The sequence below is a fragment of the Anolis sagrei genome, chromosome 8 (genome assembly GCF_037176765.1).
Source record: "Anolis sagrei isolate rAnoSag1 chromosome 8, rAnoSag1.mat, whole genome shotgun sequence".
NCBI classification, from domain to species: Eukaryota; Metazoa; Chordata; class Lepidosauria; order Squamata; family Dactyloidae; genus Anolis; species Anolis sagrei.
Genome location: NC_090028.1, coordinates 9,947,556 through 9,963,973, shown reverse-complemented (window position 1 = coordinate 9,963,973; position 16,418 = coordinate 9,947,556). Strand labels below are relative to the sequence as shown.

Sequence of the window (16,418 nt, the reverse complement as noted above, 5' to 3'; positions counted from 1 at the left end):
GTGTCTGGAACTTGCACAATGGTGGCTAGAGTTTGCACAAATGGTAACTAGAGTTTACACAATTCATAACTAGAGTTTGCACAAATCGTGGCTAGAGCTTGCATGAATGGTGGCTAGAGTTTGCACAAATGGTAACTAAAGTTTGCACAATTGGTAACTAGAATTTACACAATTGGTAACTAGAGTTTGCATGAATGGTGGCTAGAGTTTGCACAAATGGTGGCTGGAGTTTGCACAAATGGTGGCTGGAACTTGCACAATGGTGGCTAGAGTTTGCACAAATGGTGGCTAGTGTTTGCATAATTGGTAACTAGAGTTTGCACAAATGGTAACTAGAGTTTACACAATTCATAACTAGAGTTTGCACAAATCATGGCTAGAGCTTGCATGAATGGTGGTTAGAGTTTGCACAAATGGTAACTAAAGTTTGCACAATTGGTAACTAGAATTTACACAATTGGTAACTAGAGTTTGCATGAATGGTGGCTAGAGTTTGCATGAATGGTGGCTGGATTTTGCACAAATGGTGTCTGGAACTTGCACAATGGTGGCTAGAGTTTGCACAAATGGTAACTAGAGTTTACACAATTCATAACTAGAGTTTGCACAAATCATGGCTAGAGCTTGCATGAATGGTGGTTAGAGTTTGCACAAATGGTAACTAAAGTTTGCACAATTGGTAACTAGAATTTACACAATTGGTAACTAGAGTTTGCATGAATGGTGGCTAGAGTTTGCATGAATGGTGGCTGGATTTTGCACAAATGGTGGCTGGAACTTGCACAATGGTGGCTAGAGTTTGCACAAATGGTAACTAGAGTTTACACAATTCATAACTAGAGTTTGCACAAATCGTGGCTAGAGCTTGCATGAATGGTGGCTAGAGTTTGGACAAATGGTAACTAAAGTTTGCACAATTGGTAACTAGAATTTACACAATTGGTAACTAGAGTTTGCACAAATGGTGGCTGGAGTTTGCACAAATGGTGTCTGGAACTTGCACAATGGTGGCTAGAGTTTGCACAAATGGTAACTAGAGTTTACACAATTCATAACTAGAATTTGCACAAATCGTGGCTAGAGCTTGCATGAATGGTGGCTAGAGTTTGCACAAATGGTAACTAAAGTTTGCACAATTGGTAACTAGAATTTACACAATTGGTAACTAGAGTTTGCATGAATGGTAACTAGAGTTTACACAATTCATAACTAGAGTTTGCACAAATCATGGCTAGAGCTTGCATGAATGGTGGTTAGAGTTTGCACAAATGGTAACTAAAGTTTGCACAATTGGTAACTAGAATTTACACAATTGGTAACTAGAGTTTGCATGAATGGTGGCTAGAGTTTGCATGAATGGTGGCTGGATTTTGCACAAATGGTGGCTGGAACTTGCACAATGGTGGCTAGAGTTTGCACAAATGGTAACTAGAGTTTACACAATTCATAACTAGAGTTTGCACAAATCATGGCTAGAGCTTGCATGAATGGTGGTTAGAGTTTGCACAAATGGTAACTAAAGTTTGCACAATTGGTAACTAGAATTTACACAATTGGTAACTAGAGTTTGCACAAATGGTGGCTGGAGTTTGCACAAATGGTGTCTGGAACTTGCACAATGGTGGCTAGAGTTTGCACAAATGGTAACTAGAGTTTACACAATTCATAACTAGAATTTGCACAAATCGTGGCTAGAGCTTGCATGAATGGTGGCTAGAGTTTGCACAAATGGTAACTAAAGTTTGCACAATTGGTAACTAGAATTTACACAATTGGTAACTAGAGTTTGCATGAATGGTGGCTAGAGTTTGCACAAATGGTGGCTGGAGTTTACACAAATGATAACTAGAGTTTGCATAAATAGTAACTAGAGTTTTGGGAGGTCTATTTGCCATCGGGCTTATGAATGCCTCTACCGAGCATCTCAGAAACACTGAAAGAAGACAGGAACATTCATTTAGTAGACATTTACGCTCATGTAAATAACAACAACAATATTTATTATGGTCCATACTCTAATCCGTAGATCACGAGTCAACAGATGTTGAAAATCAAGAATATATGCATTTTAATTACCTCAAATAATGCCAAGTTTCTGTCATAGTAGTCTCCTTTGCCGCTGTCAGCATTGTTAAGGAAAGGACTGCTTTCTTTATGGTTGCCATGGCCTGCAGAGCACAAAAAAAGAAGGTACATTGCTATTATTTGAAGGAAAATGGACCCACCTCCAAATTCTGAGAAAAGGAAGACACAAATCATTTTCAACAGTTTCTATTATGTCCTCAAAGTCACACATAAGTCACACACTGCAATACTCACTATGTGAGCCTTTCAGGTCATATGAGGTTCTAAACACAGTTCCAGACTTCTTGTAATTATTGCAATGCGTAATAACAATTGGTTACTTTTTAAAACATTGTAATGGGTAAAGGTAAAGGTAGTCCCCTGACATTAAGTCCAGTCATGTCTGACTCTGGGGTGTGGTGCTCATCTCCATTTCTAAGCCGAAGAGCCAGCGTTGTCCGTAGACACCTCCAAGGTCATGTGGCTGGCATGACTGCATGGAGCGCTGTAATGGGTACTTTTTGAAAAGTAACTTTCTGAGCTCAGGGAGGAAAGTATCCAACCTCTGTTTCACTTCAGACTGCAGCATTTTCTGCTTGATAGAAGTGTGCTAAACAGCTGAAATCCGATTAGTAATTCGTTTTGGAGATTTGGATGGTTCCCGCTTTGATTAGTAAAGATGTGAAGAGGTCCTGTTCCGATTCGTAATCCAAGAGACATTTCTGACCATGCCCCTTTGGAAATCATTAATCAGAGGAAACCACGGGGAAGATGGAGACTAAATGAGAACTTAATAAAAAAAAAAAGAAGAGGACATAACTATAAAGAGCCGATTAAAAAATATATAGAAATAAACGATACCCCGGAGATGCACCATAATACGATATGGGACGCATCAAAGGCAGTAATGAGAGGTCATTTAATCCAACATAATGCTAGAAATATCAAACATAGACAAAAAGACATAAAGGAAATTCAAAATAAACTAAGAATAAAAAAATTGAATTAAAGATAAATCCAAAAAACAAAGCCCTACTTAAAGAAATTGAACTGTTACATCAGAAAAAAATCATATGGAAGTAGAGGAACAAGCAAAACAGTTAAAAAATTTAAAACAACATTTTGAAAACGCAAATAAATCAGGCAAAGGGCTGGCTAAACAAGTTCAGAAAAAGAAACAAGCACAACGAATAGCTAAAGTTATGAAGGAAAATGAGGAGATAACGACAGATAGAGAAATTTTAACAGAATTTAAAAAATACTATGAAAAACTATACAGAAATGACAAAATTCCAAAACAAGACATAGTTGAATACTTAAACAAGTTTAAACTGCCTAAAATCTCAGATGCTCAAAGGGAAAATCTTAATAGAGAAATAACAGAAGAAGTGATCGAAAACGCAATAGGAAAGATGGATGCAAATAAAGCTCCTGGCCCTGATGGATGTACGGCTGGGTACTACAAGATCTTTAAAAAGGAACTTATGCCAATGCTAAAAAGAGTAATGAATGGAATATTCCAAAACCAAGGAATCCCGGAAACATGGAACTTAGCAGAAATAATAGTGATCCATAAGGAACAGACAGAAAAATCAGACGTACGCAATTATAGACCCATTTCACTTTGGAACGTTTTACAAACATACTGGCTCAAAGACTAAAGGAATTTTTAAGTAATTGGATAGGGGAAGAGCAGGTGGGCTTCTTACCAAAAAGAAATACAAAAGACAATGTGAGAATTGTAATAGACATGATGGAATATTATGAAGTTAACTCTCAAAAAGAGGCGGCCTTCCTCGCCATTGATGCAGAGAAGGCCTTTGATAATTTGAACTGGGACTTTTTCAAAATTTTGATGAAAGAAATGGATTTAGGCTTTCATTTCATTAACGCAATTGAAGAAATCTACAAAAATCAAAAGGCCAAAATCAAAATAAATGGACAAACTTCAGAGGAATTCGTGATAGGAAAAGGCTCCAGGCAAAGATGCCCTATCTCCCCTTTGATCTTTATAATGTCTTTGGAAATTTTGCTAAAGAGTATAAAAGAAGATGAAACAATTAAAGGTGTAAAAATTGGTAAACAAGAATACAAAGCCAGAGCGTATGCAGATGATATAATCGGTATAATAGAGAATCCACGGGAGAACATTAAAAATTGGCTGAACAAAATTGAAGAATTTGGCAAACTTGCTGGTCTTCAACTTTTACTCTATCTTTTTGATGATATTATTTTGACCAAATATCCATGTGCCCAGTGCCCTTTTCAGATCATTCTCATTGGCCCCAAATGACAGTCGGCGAAAACCAAGAGGTTTCAAAGTCAAGTTCATTGCAAGGGCACCCTATTTTCATCTCCATCAATAAGTCGATTCAGCCACTGCAAGCAGAGAGTTGCATGAACGAATATATTCTCTGTGAGATCACATTACTATTCTGGCATCCCTTCGTCAGGATCTTCTTCATTTAAGTATTAACATAACCTCCACATTTCATATCACTCCAGATAACGATGCTTCATGATATAACACAATTGTTGTTCCTGGGTTATAAAGGTCATTTTCTAATTGGTTCTATCATATAAACATGGGGAAAGTTTATTAAACTGCAAAAAAATATATTTTTGGCGCTCTACATAAAGGTTAAAAATGGCAGCCAAAAGTAGATCAACTACTTTCAAAGTAAGTACCAATTAAACAGGAAATAACATTTTCAAACAAGGAACAGATTTTTTTTCCAAATTTTGTACACAGTGTTATTGCAGTCCTTCCAGTACAGGCCATCCTCCTTTACTGCTGACAAGTGCAATACAAAAGCATCCTTTGTCAAAGTAAACAAGACTATTATCTTTAAATGGAGAAACTTTGCTAGCTACCAAGCAAACTACTTAGATATTAAGCAGCTCACCATCTCTCTTCCTTCAATGCAGAACAAGAAAACCACTCTGGAAACATCTGATTCAACTCAAAAGCAAAATGGTCACAAATCCAACCATGGACCTGGTTTGGATGCATTTCCAAATAACATGGAAGGTGTGCTGGTACAGCTGTACCAGGAGCTCCAATTTTGTTTGCTTTGCATTAAATGTTTGTTTGCTATCCCAGGCTTGGGATTTTGCAGCAGGGTGGCTTCCTGCTATAGTTTGCAATCATAGGGCAAGCCACCTGTCAATTATAGTTAGGTTCCCTAGTCCCAGCCCTTTTTGAGTTTTGGAGGGAATAGGAGCCTTTTTGAGTCAGTCCACACAGAGAACCTTTTTGCACAGGACATAAAACGAAGAGCTCCTGTAGAAAGCTTTGTCTTCTACGGCTTGGCTGGGGAGATATACAGCCTACGGCTTGGCCGAGGAGATATACAACCTACAGCTTGGCCGGGGAGAAAAGGCCCCACAGCTCGGCTGAGGGACTTCAGCCGGCCATCACAGCAACCTGAACTCCTTCTTTTTCTCTGGAAGTCTACAAAGCTTTGCTTGGCAAGGGTTGCTCGCGGAAGCCAGACGCAGTTGGTACCGGGTGTAGGGGCTCCACGCCAACAGAGGCAAGTACAGACTGCCCAGATTAGAAGTTAAGGATTTCCCCATTAGTTAGTTATATTTATGAAGATAGTGCCTGTTCCCTGTGGACAAGATTGCAAGAACCAATAGACTGTTAAGAAATCTTGAAAGTACCTGTTTGGTTTTCATCAATAAAGAACTTTGTTGGACTTACTTTAAGCCTCTACAGAACTCTGTTTGGGGGAATCTAAGGGCCTTTAATCTGAGGCAGCCCTGGCGTCCCGTTGGGCACACTGAAGTTATGTCCTGTCTACAGTTATATGCACAGGCCCAGCATGCGACAGCACAGAAGGAGACAAGAAAACCAAACCAGAAACTCCCTAAAACCTGAAAACTGAATATGAAGATACTTCCAGGATTGGATATGCTTAAAGTGGAGAACATGATCTCCACCAACCGTTCAGAGAAGCATTTTTTCCTGTGATGCAGAATGGCCATTTTATTTTATTTATTTACTAGCTTGGTTACCCAGCATTGCCCGAATTATTTGAAAAAGCCAATTTTTAATTGTACAAAATGCATAACCTCGAGAAACTCCACCAATACTTAAAGTTTGTTATGTTGGGAAATTTTGCTTTAGTTGCATCATTGGTGGGGTTCAGTATGTTCTCTAGCTGCAGGGTAAACTACAACTCCCACTGTGGTGAGCCAGTCTCCTCAAACCCTTCCAGTAGGTTGAGTTAGTCATGGGGGGTTCTGTGTGCCAAGTTAGTTCCAGGTCCATGCATTTGGTGGAGTTCAGAGTGCTCCTATAAATCATGGTGAATTCTCCCCAAACCTTTCTAGTATGTTCAGTTGCTGATCAATTCCTCTGTTTGCTGTGTACCATAGAAAAGATCAGGAAAGGGTCAAGGGAGAGGCAGTGGGTGGGGTCATGTAAATTCCACACCAATGGAAAGAGTTGTTGGAGCTCAGCCTGTGATTGTGTGTCAGGATCAGGGTGCTTTGGATGTGGGGAGTGATGTCAATGTGTTTCAAGATGGCAATGGTTTGGTCAATGATATTGATGCAGAGAATGATTGGGTGATCCCTGTTCAAAGTGTAGTTTCCCGTGAGAATGTCGCTGAAGGTTGTGGAGATGATGGTGTGCTCCCTGAATTGCTACCAGAGAGTTCCCGGGATTTGGGGCTTGAAAACAACTCTGCACCTGCAGAAGTTAATGAGCAAATAGATAGACGGGAGGAGATTAGTCAAAACAGAAAAGCCGAACAGTGGCTCCTGCATTCTGCCAAGCTCTGACAGAAAAAGATAAGGGAATCTCAACTAAAGTGAAACCAATTTCTGAGTGCTTGGGATAGCTTAATGAGGGAATAAAAGCCCCATGTATGGAAAATGTAGCCAGATGAAGCATCATTTGCAATCAAGTTAAGTTCTCGTCCTTGTTTCATGGAAGCCTCGCTTGGAAGATTCGTGCTTAAGTATTTCTTGTTCCATGGTTTTGATTCTTGGATTTTATGATTGCATACTCTTGCCTTGGATTAATGTTTCTTGGTTTTCTGGATTATATTAGAGAAGTGTGGACTTTGTTTTCATGGACTTCGCTGAACTTTACCCTGGACTATTTTGTTCCTGCTTATCTTCTTACCTAATTGGATTTACCTATTTCTTTAAAGTGCTTTTTTACTTTGCTGCTTTTTAATTTTCTCCAATAAAACTGAACTTTACCCTGGACTATTTTGTTCCTGCTTATCTTCTTTCCTAATTGGATTTACCTATTTCTTTAAAGTGCTTTTTTACTTTGCTGCTTTTTAATTTTCTCCAATAAAACTGAACTTTACCCTGGACTATTTTGTTCCTGCTTATCTTCTTACCTAATTGGATTTACCTATTTCTTTAAAGTGCTTTTTTACTTTGCTGCTTTTTAATTATCTCCAATAAAACTGAACTTTACCCTGGACTATTTTGTTCTTGCTTATCTTCTTTCCTAATTGGATTTACCTATTTCTTTAAAGTGCTTTTTACTTTGCTGCGTTTTAATTATTTCCAATAAAAGGATTGTTTTCCTATTCAACATGTGGTGTTTAAAGTCAGAGGGCTTTTCCTGTCCTGGAGTGCAACAAGAGTCAGAAACACTGGGATGTCCGTGGTAGAGGAAAAATATAAAATCTAGGATGAAATGGTCCCCGCATGAAAGCCTACACTTGGGTAGTGGGCAGGATTGTGTTGGTGGATGACATTGGCAGGAGTTTTGGAAATGTTCATAGTGCTCACTATATCCTGCTATGTCATTGGAGGGAGGACCTTTGGTGTTTTCTGAGTAGTGGGAGCTATAGTTGTTTGTGGAGGTAGGAGTATGTCTATGTAAGTGGACACCCCAGCCACATACGCATACATATTTTCACTTTTATTATGTGTATACATTTGCTATATTTATATCCCGCTCTCTCACACCCCAAGGGGGACTCAGAAGTGTTTCCCAGTTGAGGACTTTCATCACACAAAGAATTTATGCCTGAATGTTTATAATTATCTTTTTAAAAGTAGGATGACAAAGTATACATCAGGAAAATATGTAAAAAAAAGGGGTGGAACGAGTGAACAAGGTTACAGAGCAGGAGGAGAAAAACGTAGACTTTCTGAGTATAATGTGAAAAGTTGACCTTTGGGACTTAAAAGATATTTCCCTTGGTTCTTTTTCCAGCAAACGGAAGCCTTTCCCAGTCGATGTGACCAAATGCAACACACGCTTCCTCTCCGAAGCCAGCTGACGTCAAAAGTTGGATCTTCATTAGCAGTATTGAATTTTTTTCCCAGAATCACACAGTCCGTTGCCACCAGCCTAAGGCACCGGGGTCTTCACTTTGCAAAGCACAATTGCCATCGACAAACCACCTGCCTCTCACTTCCAAAAAGAAGTGCAATGGAACACATGTTTACTCTTCTACTAGTCGTCCCCTGCCACATGTTGATGTTGCCCAGTCTGTGTATATGTGCTTTGTGTGTGTGTATATGGGTGTTTGCATTTATATAAGTGGTTTTGCGCATGCGTCGTAATGTATTTTTTTATTTTTGGCTTTTTTCGGCTTTTCTGCTGTGTTTTTCAGTGTTTTTATGAGTGATGGTCACTCGTTGCCCTGATCCATGTATTGTGTCCAAATTTGGTGTCAATCCATCCAGTGGTTATATAGATTTCCTTAAAGGTAAAAGTAAAGCTTTTCCCCGGCATTGTCCAGTCGTGTCTGACTCTGAGGATTGGTGCTCATCTCAATTTCTAAGCCGAAGAGCCGGTGTTGTCCATAGACACCTCCAAGGTCATGTGGCCAGCATGACTGCATGGAGCGCAGTTACCTTCCTGTGGGAGCGGTACCTATTAATCTACTCACATTTGCATGTTTCCGAACTGGTAGGTTGGCAGAAGCTGGGGCTGACAGCAGGAGCTCAGTATTATATATTACTAATTTGTGCTATACCATTATATTTTAATATTATTAGTAATGTTACATGTAACATAAAATATATAATTATAATATTGTATTATTATTATTAGTATATTGTATTACATTATACTATTATAAATATTATATGTACAGTATATATATTATATTATATTATATTATATTATATTATATTATATTATATTATATTATATTATTAGGATAGCACAGGAGACAAGGTGGAACTGTCTTCCTGGCCCCCTCTTTCTTCTCTCTACATCTCACACAGCACCATCCAAGAGAGCCAAAGAAGGCCTTAAGATCATGACAGGGGGAGGGGGAGGACCTAGTAGGGTGCTTAAGGGATTGGTGTATGGGGATCTGGATGAGGAAGAACAAGCTGAAGATCAATCCCGATAAGACAGAGGTCCTCCTGGTCGATCGCAAACCGGATCGGGGTATAGGGTGGTCACCTGTGTTGGACGGGGTTACACTCCCCCTAAAGCCACAGGTCTGCAGTTTGGGCGTCCTCTTGGATTCTTCGCTTACACTTGAGGCTCAGGTGTCGGCGGTATCCGGGAGGGCCTTTGCGCAACTGAGACTTGTGCGCCAACTGCGACCATACCTCGTGAAGGCTGATCTGGCCGGGGTGGTCCACGCCTTGGTCACCTCTAGAATGGATTACTGCAATGCGCTCTACGTGGGGCTGCCCTTGAAGACGGCTCGGAAACTTCAAGTGGTCCAGCGGGCAGCAGCCAGGATGCTAACCGGGGCTCATTATCAAGAGAGGTCTACCCCTCTGTTTAAGGAGCTCCACTGGCTGCCATTTATTTTCCGAGCCCAATTCAAGGTGCAGGTGCTCACCTACAAAGCCCTGAACGGTTTGGGACCACCCTACCTGCGTGACCGCATCACCATCTACGAACCCACACGCTCGCTCCGGTCATCTGGAGAGGCCCTGCTCGTGATCCCACCTATGTCGCAAGCGCGCTTGGTGGGGACACGGGACAGGGCCTTTTCTGTGGCGGCCCCCCGACTTTGGAACGCCCTCCCAAAAGATCTCAGACAGGCCCCTACTCTAGCCGGTTTCAGAAGGAATTTAAAAACTTGGCTGTTCCGTTGTGCCTTCTCAGACTAGGAATCCCCACCCCAAGTCCTAGTAGCACCTTAGCATAACTAATTGTCGCTGCACACTGCACTTTTAATCCTACGTGCCTCCTGCCATTTCAGCACTTTTAACCCTTGTACCCCATTGCGCCGGCCGAACCAGTTTTTAATAATGTCTTGATGTACTGCCATTGTCGTTATTTTGCTTATTGTTTTGATTTGCTTTGCTATTGTTGTGTTATGTTCTCTATTGTATTGTGTTTTGAGGCTTCGGCCTGTGTAAGCCGCATCGAGTCCTTCGGGAGATGCTAGCGGGGTACAAATAAAGTTAATAATAATAATAATAATAATAATAATATAAATATACATATAAATATAAATATAAATAAAACTTTATTTGTGTACTGCTCTATCTCCCCAAGGGTACTCAGGGCAGTTTCCAGCATGGTAAGCACTGCAGTTACTGACATAAGAACATACAAAACATTATAATACCAAAAAAAAAACCACATTATTAACATATAAACATCCGACTCTGGGGGTTGGTGCTCATCTCCATTTATAAGCCGAAGAGCCAGCATTGTCCATAGACACCTCCAAGGTCATGTGGCCAACATGACTGCATGGAGCGCAGTTACTTTCCCGCCGGAACAGTACCTATTGATCTACTCACATTTGCATGTTTTCGAACTGCTAGGTTGGCAGAAGCTGGGGCTAACAGCGGGAGCTCACCCCGCTCTCCGGATTTGAACCTGCGACCTTTTGGGCAGCAAGTTCAGCAGTTCAGCAGTTTAACCCACTGTGCCACTGGGGGAAATGACAAACCAAAAACAGAATTTGGAAATATGTTTCGGAGCCCGACTCCCTGTATTCCACAACTAGCATGGCCAGTGAGGATACTAGGAGTAGAACCAATAACTTTTCTGAATCTGCCCCAAACCATGGTGTGACATTGTATGGACAATCCTGATCCTTGCCCATTCCCTCTTCCCTCCCCTTCCAACGTGTAATCCATTTCTCTCCCTGACTTCTACTTTCAGGTACAATTTTAAAACTTAAATTGTGATTTTTATTTTTAGTGCAGAGAACATAAGGAAAACAATATTTAGCCATATAATTTTAATTCTGGCAGTTGTAGTTTGGTGAGGCACCAGTATTCTTTGGCAGAGAAAACTAAAGACCTCATAAAACTATATCTCCAACGGTTCCATAACATTGAGCCATGTAAATTAATTCGGTGTATATGCACCCAAAGCCTCACTCCTGTGATTGTCTTGGGAATGGTATTGCAATAGGGATGCAGGACCCTATGAAACTGGAAAAGCCACAAATAACCTCTACTGGAAGATGACCATAAAAGCAGTTTAGAGGACCTATAGATTCCTAGAGAGAACATATTAATCAAATCTATCGAACCCAACAGACAAATAGGGAGGGCTCTCTGTATAGCAGGATGACCAAGGGACTGAAGTATCAGGCAAAAGCAAAGGAATCTATAACATCACACTAGTTATTTAATTTACCCAATATTATGTATTCTGACTGGCGGAGACTTTCCACGCAGATTCATAACCTGCTTTTGCTTCTTTTCACTGCAGATGGTCGATCCTGAACCCAGACTCTTCTACATAAATACTATGCCAAGCCACTGTTCCCCTCTGCCTTAGATCAAATATAATCCCTTAGCCAAGCATTTCTCAACCTGGGGATTGGGGAGGGGGTCACGAGAAGGTGTCAGAGGGGTTGTCAAAGACCACCAGAAAACACAGTATTTTCTGTTGACCAAGGGGGTTCTGTGAGGGATGTTTGGCCCAATTCTATCCTTGTAGTGTTCAGAATGCTCTTTGGTTGTAGCTGAACTATAAATCCCAGCAACTACAACTCCCAAATGTCAAGGTTTACTTTTCCCAAACTCCACCAGTGTTCACATTTGAGCATATAGAGTATTTGTGCCAAGTTTGGTCCAGATCCATCATTATTTGAGTCCATAGTGCTTTCTGGATGTAGGTGAACTACAACTCCCAAACTCAAGGTCAATGACGACCCTTCGGTATTTTCTGTAGGCCATGGTAGTTCTATGTGCCAGGTTTGGTTCAACTCCATCATTGGTGGAGTTCAGAATACTCTTTGATTGTAGCTGAACTATAAATCCCAGCAACAACTCCCAAATGACAAAATCAACCCCACCAGCATTCAAATCTGGGCATATCGGGTATTTGTGCCAAATTTGGTCCAGTGATTAAAAATACATCCTGCATATCAGATATTACATGATGATTCCTAACAGTAGCAAAATTACAGTTCTGAAGTAGCAATGAAAATATTATGTTTGGGGGTCAACACAACAAGAAGAAGTGTATTAAGGGGTTGCGGCATTAGGAAGATTGACAAGCACAGCCTTAGCCTTCCCTACAAATCAGAAAGACAAATATAAAGCAGTTTCATAGCTCACGGCTCATTTGCAGAATGTGCTCTCTATTAGAAGTGCTGCAACTTGAGCAAATGGATAGGAAAATACTCTGCATTGACTGTTGCAAACTGTTGCAAAACTACAATTTCCACCCTCCAAACCCAGGATCCTCATTTTGCTATGCAAGCAGGACAATGGAAGTTGTAGTCCATCACACTGGGTGGATGCTAGATTGGAGGATGTTGCCTGAAGCCAAGCAAACTCAGTGCAAATTCAGAGTTTCATAAATCGGAGAAAAGTGCTTACCCCGCAGCAAGAACTCTTTGCCATGCTCCAAAGCAGGGCTGACCATTCTCCTTACTTCTCCAGCCCCGGGAACCACATTGAGCGCAAGGATTTGTGAAGCGCCAGGGCGAGATTAAATGAGGCCGATGCAATCCCGTCAGATGCAAGGGGCCTCTGCAAAACAGACTCCCGACTGCACAGCGGCATGCTATTGATCCATCGGTCCAGCACACAGCACACAGAGCTTCTAACAATCAAGCCAATTCCAAACCGATATGACCCTGACTCCGCACTGCCCACTCCAGCTCTGCCGTCCTCCCAAATGAGAGGAAATGGGAAGATGCTTTAACTGCTACTTGGAAACCAAAAAACAAAATGCAAAGATACAGAATGGGGGACAATGCCTGGCTCAAGAGCAGTACGTGTGAAAAAGATCTTGGAGTCCTCGTGGACAACAAGCTAAACATGAGCCAACAATGGGATGCGGCGGCTAAAAACGCCAATGGGATTTTGGCCTGCATCAATAGGAGCCTAGTGTCTAGATTCAGGGAATTCATGCTCCCCATGATGTTATTCTACCTTGGTTAGACCACACCTGGAATACTGTGTCCAATTCTGGGCACCACAATTGAGGAGAGATGTTGACAAGCTGGAATGTGTCCAAAAGAGGGCAACTAAAATGATCAAGGGTCTGGAGGACAAGCCCTATGAGGAGCAGCTTAAAGAGCTGGACATGTTTAGCCTGCAGAAGAGAAGGCTAAGAGGAGACATGATGTTGTTGTTCATTCGTTCAGTCGTCTCCGACTCTTCGTGACCTCATGGACCAGCCTACGCCAGAGCTCCCTGTTGGCCGTTACCACCCCCAGCTCCCTCAAGGTCAGTCCAGTCACTTCAAGGATGCCATCCATCCATCTTGCCCTTGGTCGGCCCCTCTTCCTTTTGCCTTCCACTTTCCCCAGCATAATTGTCTTCTCTAGGCTTTCCTGTCTCCTCATGATGTGGCCAAAGTACTTCAACTTTGTCTCTAGTATCTTTCCCTCCAGTGAGCAGTCGGGCTTTATTTCCTGGAGGATGGACTGGTTGGATCTTCTCGCAGTCCATGATAGCCATGTATAAATATGTGAGAGGAAGTCATAGGGCGGAGGGAGCAGGCTTGTTTTCTGCTGCTCTGAAGACTAGGCCGCGGAACAATGGCTTCAAACTATTTATTTATTTGCTGTATTTGTATGCCGCCTTTCTCAGCCTCTCGGCGACTCAGGGCAGTTTCCAACAAAACAGTATACATAATATCATAATATAGATTAAAACATTAAAACAGCATAAAACACAATAAAGGCAATAAAGACAACATCATTAGCGTCTCCTTATTATCAATCATTGTCCAGTTCCATTGTCAAGTCGTCAGATTTCCTGTATCAGTTACCTATATCCATTCCTATATCAGTTACCTATATCAAACTACAAGAAACGAGATTCCATCTGAACATTAGAAAGAACTTCCTGACTGTTAGAGCTGTTCAGCAGTGGAACTCTCTGCTCCAGAGTGTGGTAGAGGCTCCTTCTTTGGAAGCTTTTAAACAGAGGCTGGATGGCCATCTGTCAGGGTGCTTTGAATGCAATTTTCCTGCTTCTCAGTAGGGGGCTGACTGGATAGCTCATGAGGTCTCTTCCAACTCTAGGATTCTATGATTCTAAGAACCTGCGACCTGTCGATCTTCAGTCCTGCCGGCACAGGGGTTTAACCCACTGCGCCAACGGGGGCTCCATGTCCATGGAATGCAAATGAACTATTTTATGAAATTTTGCTAATTTCCATTTTCTCACACAGAATAATAATAATAATAATAATAATAATAATAATAAATGGAACTTTGAAAAAGGAGACGGAGGGCCTGATTCTGGCAGCCCAAGAACAAGCCATTCGAACCAATGCCATCAAAGACAGAATTGAAACGTCGACGACAGATCCCAAATGTAGACTCTGCAAGGAAGCAGATGAAACAATAGATCCCATCCTCAGCTGCTGCAAGAAGATTGTGCGGACAGACTATAAGCAGAGGCATAACACCATTGCTCAGATTATTCATTGGAACTTGTGCCACAAAGACCATCTGCCTACGATAAAGAACTGTTGGGATCACAAGCCGGAAAAGGTTACAGAAAATGAGCACATCAAGCTACTCTGGGACTTCCGAATTCAGACAGACAAAGAGTTGGCTACCAGAGCTGTGTCCTTCACCATGAAGCAAAGGGGAAGATTTGTTTTTCCCGGCTAATCCTCTGGTGGGCTGTGGGCCAAATAAAGTGGCGAGACCGCTCCTTCTGGTCAGTCAAGCAAGAAGAAAGCTCAGGGGTCTGCGTGAGCCATAACACTATGTAACAAAATTTGGAAAGAAAATCTGTTCCTGGTTTCAAAGGGTTATTTCCTGTTTCATTGTGCACTACTTACTTGAAAGTAGTTGTACTACCTCAGGAACTTTGTTTTTGTGGTTGCCACAAACTTTGTTGAATTCATTGGGACTCTATGAACTATTCATTGAAAAAGTATAGCAAAGTGTGCTGCAGGATGTCCTGCAAAAACAACGTTTTGGCAGTTTAATAAACTTTTCCCATGTTTTTATGATAGAACAAATTAGGATATGACATTTATAACCCAGGAACAAAAAATTGTGTTACATAGTGTAATTAAGAGAGCTATAAACAAGGAGGAAGTTATACTCATTAGCTGAAACAATGCTTTAGTGAAGTCCACTGAAGCTCAAGTTTGGCCTGCATCAATAGGAGCATAGTGTCTAGATCTAAGGAAGTAATGCTACCCCTCTATTCTGCTTTGGTTAGACCACACCTGGAATATTGTGTCCAATTCTGGGCACCACAATTCAAGAGAGATATTGACAAGCTGGAATGTGTCCAGAGGAGGGCGACTAAAATGATCAAGGATCTGGAGAACAAGCCCTATGAGGAGCGGCTTAAGGAGCTGGGCATGTTTAGCCTGAAGAAGAGAAGGCTGAGAGGAGATATGATAGCCATGTATAAATATGTGAGAGGAAGCCACAGGGAGGAGGGAGCAAGCTTGTTTTCTGCTTCCCTGGAGACTAGGATGCAGAACAAAGGCTTCAAACTACAAGAGAGGAGATTCCATCTGAACATGAGGAAGAACTTCCTGACTGGGAGAGCCGTTCAGCAGTGGAACTCTCTGCCCCAGGCTCCTCCTTTGGAAGCTTTTAAACAGAGGCTGGATGGCCATCTGTCAGGGGTGCTTTGAATGCAATATTCCTGCTTCTTGGCAGGGGGTTGGACTGGATGGCCCATGAGGTCTCTTCCAACTCTTTGATTCTGGGGGAGGGGTCGCAAAGGGTTGTCAGAGGGGTCGACAAAAGACCATCAGAAAACACAATATTATCTGTTGGTCATGGGGGTTCTGTGTGGGAAGTTTGGCCCAATTCAATCGTTCGTAGGGTTCAGAATGCTCTTTTATTGGAGGTGAACTATAAATCTCAGCAACTACAACTCCCAAATGTCAAGGTCTATTCTCCCCAAACTCCACCAGCGTTCAAATTTGGGCATATCAAGTATTCGTGTCAAGTTTGGTCCAGATCTATCGTTGTTGAGTCCACAGTGCTCTC

General features: G+C 41.6%; 1 protein-coding gene across 3 annotated transcripts in view; it reads right to left on the bottom strand.

Annotated features, from left to right (window-relative positions):
* The window catches only part of SLC12A4 (solute carrier family 12 member 4), a 109,664-nt gene that overhangs the window by 57,084 nt on the left and 36,162 nt on the right, over positions 1 to 16,418 (bottom strand). For 2 of the 3 annotated variants that reach the window (XM_060787879.2, XM_060787880.2), the window contains exon 2: positions 2,077 to 2,168. In XM_060787879.2, coding sequence (XP_060643862.2) covers positions 2,077 to 2,168 — 92 coding nt within the window. Of the gene's footprint in view, positions 1 to 2,076; positions 2,169 to 12,813; positions 12,991 to 16,418 lie in introns of those variants that run through there. The other variant, XM_060787883.2, reaches the window with a different exon arrangement.